The sequence below is a fragment of the Quercus lobata genome, unplaced genomic scaffold (assembly GCF_001633185.2).
Source record: "Quercus lobata isolate SW786 unplaced genomic scaffold, ValleyOak3.0 Primary Assembly Scq3eQI_185, whole genome shotgun sequence".
In the NCBI taxonomy this organism is placed as follows: domain Eukaryota; kingdom Viridiplantae; phylum Streptophyta; class Magnoliopsida; order Fagales; family Fagaceae; genus Quercus; species Quercus lobata.
Window position 1 is genome coordinate 30,522 of NW_022154818.1, and position 5,601 is coordinate 36,122.

At 41.2% G+C, this 5,601-nt stretch overlaps 1 protein-coding gene across 1 annotated transcript; it reads left to right on the forward strand.

Moving 5' to 3' along the window:
- The first annotated feature begins 3,751 nt into the window (after window positions 1-3,751).
- Window positions 3,752-5,084, forward strand: LOC115973443 (ethylene-responsive transcription factor 3-like). Its single transcript, XM_031093704.1, has one exon. It carries the CDS (start codon window positions 4,085-4,087, stop codon window positions 4,742-4,744), a length of 660 nt encoding a protein of 219 aa, XP_030949564.1. The 5' UTR covers window positions 3,752-4,084; the 3' UTR covers window positions 4,745-5,084.
- The last annotated feature ends 517 nt before the right edge of the window (window positions 5,085-5,601 follow it).

Consider the following 5,601-nt stretch of genomic DNA (forward strand, 5'->3'; position numbering starts at 1 on the left):
GAGGAAAACTAGGTTTTGGACAGAACCAAGGCCTTGCATGGTCCACGGACTCAAGCCTATGGGGAAACCAACTACTTGGATGAGGAAAACTAGGTTTTGGACAGAACCAAGACCTTGCATGGTCCACGGACTCAAGCCTATGGGGAAACCAACTACTTAGATGAGGAAAACTAGGTTTTGGACAGAACCAAGGCATTGTATGGTCCTCAGACTCAAGCCTATGGGAAAACCAACTGCCTGGATGAGGAAAACTAGGTTTTGGACAGAACCAAGGCATTGTATGGTCCTCGGACTCAAGCCTATGGGAAAACCAACTGCCTGGATGAGGAAAACTAGGTTTTGGATAGAATCAAGGCATTGTATGGTCCTCAGACTCAAGCCTATGGGAAAACCAACTGCCTGGATGAGGAAAACTAGGTTTTGGATAGAACCAAGGCATTGTATGGTCCTCGGACTCAAGCCTATGGGAAAACCAACTGCCTGGATGAGGAAAACTAGGTTTTGGACAGAACCAAGGCATTGTATGGTCCTCGGACTCAAGCCTATGGGAAAACCAACTACCTGGATGAGGAACCAACCATCTAAAAAAAAAAAAAAACAAAAAACTTTGGCACATAAATCTCGAAATCCATCCGAAGAGAACTCCGCGTCAATAGATGGGTTAATACCTTGATTGCGCGGATTCCTCGGTCTACCCTCAGATCCCCAGTATCAAAGGGGTTGATGCGATACGGCGCAACATATTACCTAAAAGCGCAACCGAAGTCCCTCGCTACTCGGCTACCCTCTCGGACGAATGACTTAGAGTTTATCGTTCTCGGACATCGCTCTAGTATGCATCGTGCAACACTCAGCGGTTATCCCGGTTAGTTCCAAGAGTTTAATTTATTGATGATTAACCTTGTTATGCTTGATAATATTTGTAAGTTTAAACTAGTAGGAATCTGTGTTAAGGCATTTTTCTGCCTAGAATATCATTCAGGACAAGCTTATATTTAATATTCATGCATAAAGTAGTGGTTACGGAGAAGAAGGATATGTATAGAGAAATAGACACATATTTTATTAAGACAAAGGAACAGTACAGTGTACAATGAAAAGCTGAAACAAAGCCTACATTGAAGCTAACTACGTAAGTAACGAAAAATACAAGAGAGTGAAGATAAAGCCGCGGAGGTGGCACAGAGGAGAAGTTGGCTGCTGCCTCTAGACCTTATTCCTCCTCAATGCTTTTGCACGCCCATAACTCAGGCAGCAAAAGAACCCAACTTGGGGCCTGCACCGGTGAAGAAAAGGTGCAGGGAACCTGACCTCAGGTTAACACCATCTACAGAAAAGGTGTAGGGAGCCGGAAGTTGGGGAGCCCCCGCAAAAATTTGCCTGCTACAAGGCAGACGGCGCTGATGGCGGAAATCCCTTTTTTTGACATACCAAAAATCTGGCATGACCAGAACCTGCTTCGGATTTTGGCTAAAAGAAGGAGGAATACTATCTTCCTCCTGTCAAGATGGAGGACTGGCTTGAATTTGTGCCATCCTTGTCCATACCATACCACCTTGAGGATTCGGTGCCTCTGAAGCGGGCGGAAACCTTTCATCCCTATCCACGCCTCAAACATCTTGCTTTGGGGCAGTGGTACTAGAAAAGGAGATCACGGATATGGAAGAAATATGGTTCTGAAGGGGCCAGGAGATCACCACCATTCGATTTCCATCACACCGTTGAACGTGGGAAACACCAAGCCGTCCGTATTTAATGAGGCCACGTTTCGCCTTCCAACGGCTCTAAGAACGTGCCTTGGGCAGGTGAAAAATCTCGGGAATCGATAGATGACAAGGATTGATAGGCATTGGCAGATCCCTGATGTCATCAAAACCCTCCTATCCGTCCGAGGGGATGGATAGCAGGATTTTGAGGGGCTATTGTGAGACCGAGAGGTCTGCAATTCGGCCCAAACTCTATCTGGGCCCAGGGCCCGTGCCGAGGAGGTATCTTGCCGAAGACGAATGATCAGTGGCCGAGGTATCAAGGGGAACGGCTGAGCACTTACCCTGTCCTCGGCATTACAGAGCTTCAATGGGAAGACCAACACCATGGTGTAGGCAATCCCCAAACAACCCCCTTTAGGGGATGTGAACGGAATGGGGCCCATAGGGAAGCAGGGTGTGAAATTGGACTAAGGAAAATGCGTCCCCTCTTCAGTAAATGCACCTGCCAATACCCAGAGCCGATTAATGAGAAAAGACGTTTGGACGGTGTAAACTTCGATCCATGTAACTAATAGAAAGTGAGAAGGGACGGTTGATGGGATGGATATAGAAATAAGCTCCTGCCTGACCTACAAGTGGAGGGTCAGGATCAACCAAGACGGACTATATAATAAAAAGGAAGGTGCACCAACAAGGGGGTTGGGAAAAATGGCCAAAAACCAGAGCCTCCCAGTCCACCTCCAGGAGAAAGACTCCAGGGGTGAAGGAAAACTTAAACTTGGACGAACACCGCGAAAAACCCACCGCCTGTCAACCAAGGCCTAGCCTTCCAAACCCACGCTCTACAAATGATATTGTTAGGGGCCTTTTTACGTGCGAACTTGACACTGTTACGGTCCGCCACGAATCGCGTCCTTACATCTCTTATTAGTCTATTTTTCTTTTTGTTAGTAGAAGGAAATTTTAAAACTTCATGTATTACATTTTTTTTTTTTTTTTTTGGTAATGTCAATATATTCAAATTTTTTTAATTTAATCTTATATAATTTAAGTTTCTTAACAACTAGCTTAAAAGAAATACCTTAAAAGAAATTCATAAAGCGGCCATTGGATACATAGTTTCATCATTGTTTGGCCAATGTCAAAGTTCTTGTTGCGGTTTGGTCTCTTCTTTTGCACCCACCTATATACATATAATGGTTGTTCAATGATACTTTTCACCTGCTTGGTATTGCTAATCTGGGTAAAGAAATGCTTAATTTCTATTTCAAGCATTGGTTATTTGGTTTGATCAGCCTCATCCACGTGGTCATATGCCAAGAATTATACGTTTGGGGGGCGTATCTCTCAAATAAAAGCTGCAAATCAAAAAATAAAAAATAAAAGCTGCAAATCAATGTTGGTGACTTCTGACTTGGTGTAGGCCTATGCAATGAGAAAATTATGAACGTGCTTGCCACGCTGTTATACATTTTTCCGACTCTGCTTGTAAAGAAAATTTTGACAAATATGTAATATTATTATTTACCCAAATTTTAACAAATAGTTCTTTTCCATCGTAAGGCCCATTTTGATATAATTTCCAAATAATAGTATTACACTCATAATTTCAATAACTTAATAAGGGTACCCTTATATATATAATTTCTTTAAACTGTTTTAAATTTTTAATAGAAAACCTTAACCCATGTGTGTGGGTTTTTTTTTTTTTTTTAGTAGATAATAAAATATTAAACCACAATCTAACTCTTAAAAATCAAATTTTATTTCACCTATCATTTTCAATTTCAAACACCAAGTTAAACGCCGCCCTTACTCTAAAAAAAAAAAAAGTTGAACGCCGCCCAGTGCCCATGTGACACCTTTGCGTATTTCTCCATATTACCCGATGGACTAATTTCATAAAATGGAATGGGCACGCAAATCACAAAATTCCACCTTCTCCAACATAGATTAAAAAGAAAAAAAGTATTAGTAGAAGAAGCAAGAAAAGAAAAAGAAAGAATGGGTAATTCAGTCATTTCACATCCGCCACAATATCATACCCTGTCCGAATAAAAGAAAGCCAAATTCATCCTAAAGAAATGAAGCCCCGGATTTCTCCTTCCGGAGAGATAACATAAAAAAGAGTGAGAAAACAAAAGGGAAACAGAAACCGAGGTAAAAACTCTATCAAAACCCACCTCTCCTATCCTCTCTTCATAGAGCAGAAATGAAGAGCCGCCTTTGATTTAACATTAACATATCTTCTTCAATCTCCGTTCGTAGTGGTGTTTTAATTTGGTGGTATTCTTTGCCATCATTTCATTTCTTCCACTCAACACCAACCCCTTTTTTTTTTTTTTTTTCTTTTTTTTTATATTATCTTTTTCTCCATGCGGCGAAGAGCACCAACAACCGCAGATCCAACCAAACCAACAACATTCAACCAATTCATTAGAACATCGACCGATAACAACAACAACAACAACAACGTTAAATACAGAGGTGTAAGGAAACGACCGTGGGGTCGTTTCGCGGCCGAGATCCGAGATCCATGGAAGAAGACACGTGTGTGGCTCGGCACCTTCGATTCCGCGGAGGATGCTGCTCGTGCCTACGACACCGCAGCGTTGTCGTTGCGTGGTCCAAAAGCGAAGATTAATTTCCCTCTCACCGCTCCTCAGCTAGCAACTCTTCCAGCAATCAGAGACGAACAACCCAGATTTTCCTCTTCTGCCAGTACTAAGTTCAATCCGATTCAGCCCAACAGGCCAACGACAAGTAGTATGAGCAGTACGGTCGAGTCGTTTAGTGGCCCCAGGGTCGTTTCGAATCCGGTCTCAAGGGTCAAGATCGTGAACCCTGTTGCACCCGATGATTGCCGTAGCGACTGCGACTCGTCGTCTTCGGTGGTTGATGATGACAACGACGACTACTGTGTTCTCACCTCCTCGTTTCGTAAGATCCAGCCGTTCGATCTGAATCTACCTCCTCCGATGGATGAAGATTTCGGCATCGCTGATGATCTTCAAGCCACCGCTTTGTGTCTCTGATTGTGGATCTAATGGTCAACTTTTTTCTTTTTGTCTTTTTTTACTTTCTGTTTTTTCTATCTTATTTTCTCGGGAAAATGATTAAAAAAAAAAAAATCGTTCCAATGGTTGAACGTTGAAGAGAAATTGGTTTTTTTTTTTTTTTTTTTTTTTTTTTCTTAAATCCTTCTCTGTGTTAGATTATAACTCCTATGGTGTAGAATAGTAGGGTATTTGAGTTGTTATGCGATCTTGTAGTTTCTTCAACTTTCATGGGCTATGAATTATTTTGTCTCTGTATTGTTGAAGATAATTAGATCGTATTACAAAGCAGTGTATGAGATCTGACTTTTGAGAGTCTCTCATTGTTTGAATTTTTTTTTTCTTTTTGTCTGTACAAAATTATCCTATTAAAAATAAGTTAATTTATTATTATTATTATTTTTTTGCGTGAAACTGGTGTTTGATTTTAGAAATTATTGGAAGAATTGGAATTAGGGGTTGGTGCCTTGGTGGGTTTTCATGTGGACGGTGTTAATTTATTTTTTATTTTTCCTTCTTTTTTGGATAAGAATAAAGGTGACTTGGAGGATGGGTATAATGAGAAAAAAAAACATATTTATGGTAATGGAGGAAGTGGAGAGGTGGAGGATGATGTTTTGTTAAGTACTAGTAGGGCATGGAATGGGAATGGCATTTGAGATAGATAGGTTTTTTTTTTTTTTTTTTTTTTTTTTGGGCAAGAACCAGTTATTAGTTATTACACATGTGATGTGATGCAGTTCTTGTATTGTACACTAGTGGTTTTGAGTATAATATGCCCCAGAGGCCAAGGCCTGCACTGCACATCACTACACCTTTCTCTACCTTCTCACTCC

What these genes read in the sequence shown, in the direction of transcription:
- LOC115973443 (XM_031093704.1), top strand. Translation starts at nt 4,085, where the DNA reads ATGCGGCGAAGAGCACCAACAACCGCAGATCCAACCAAACCAACAACA.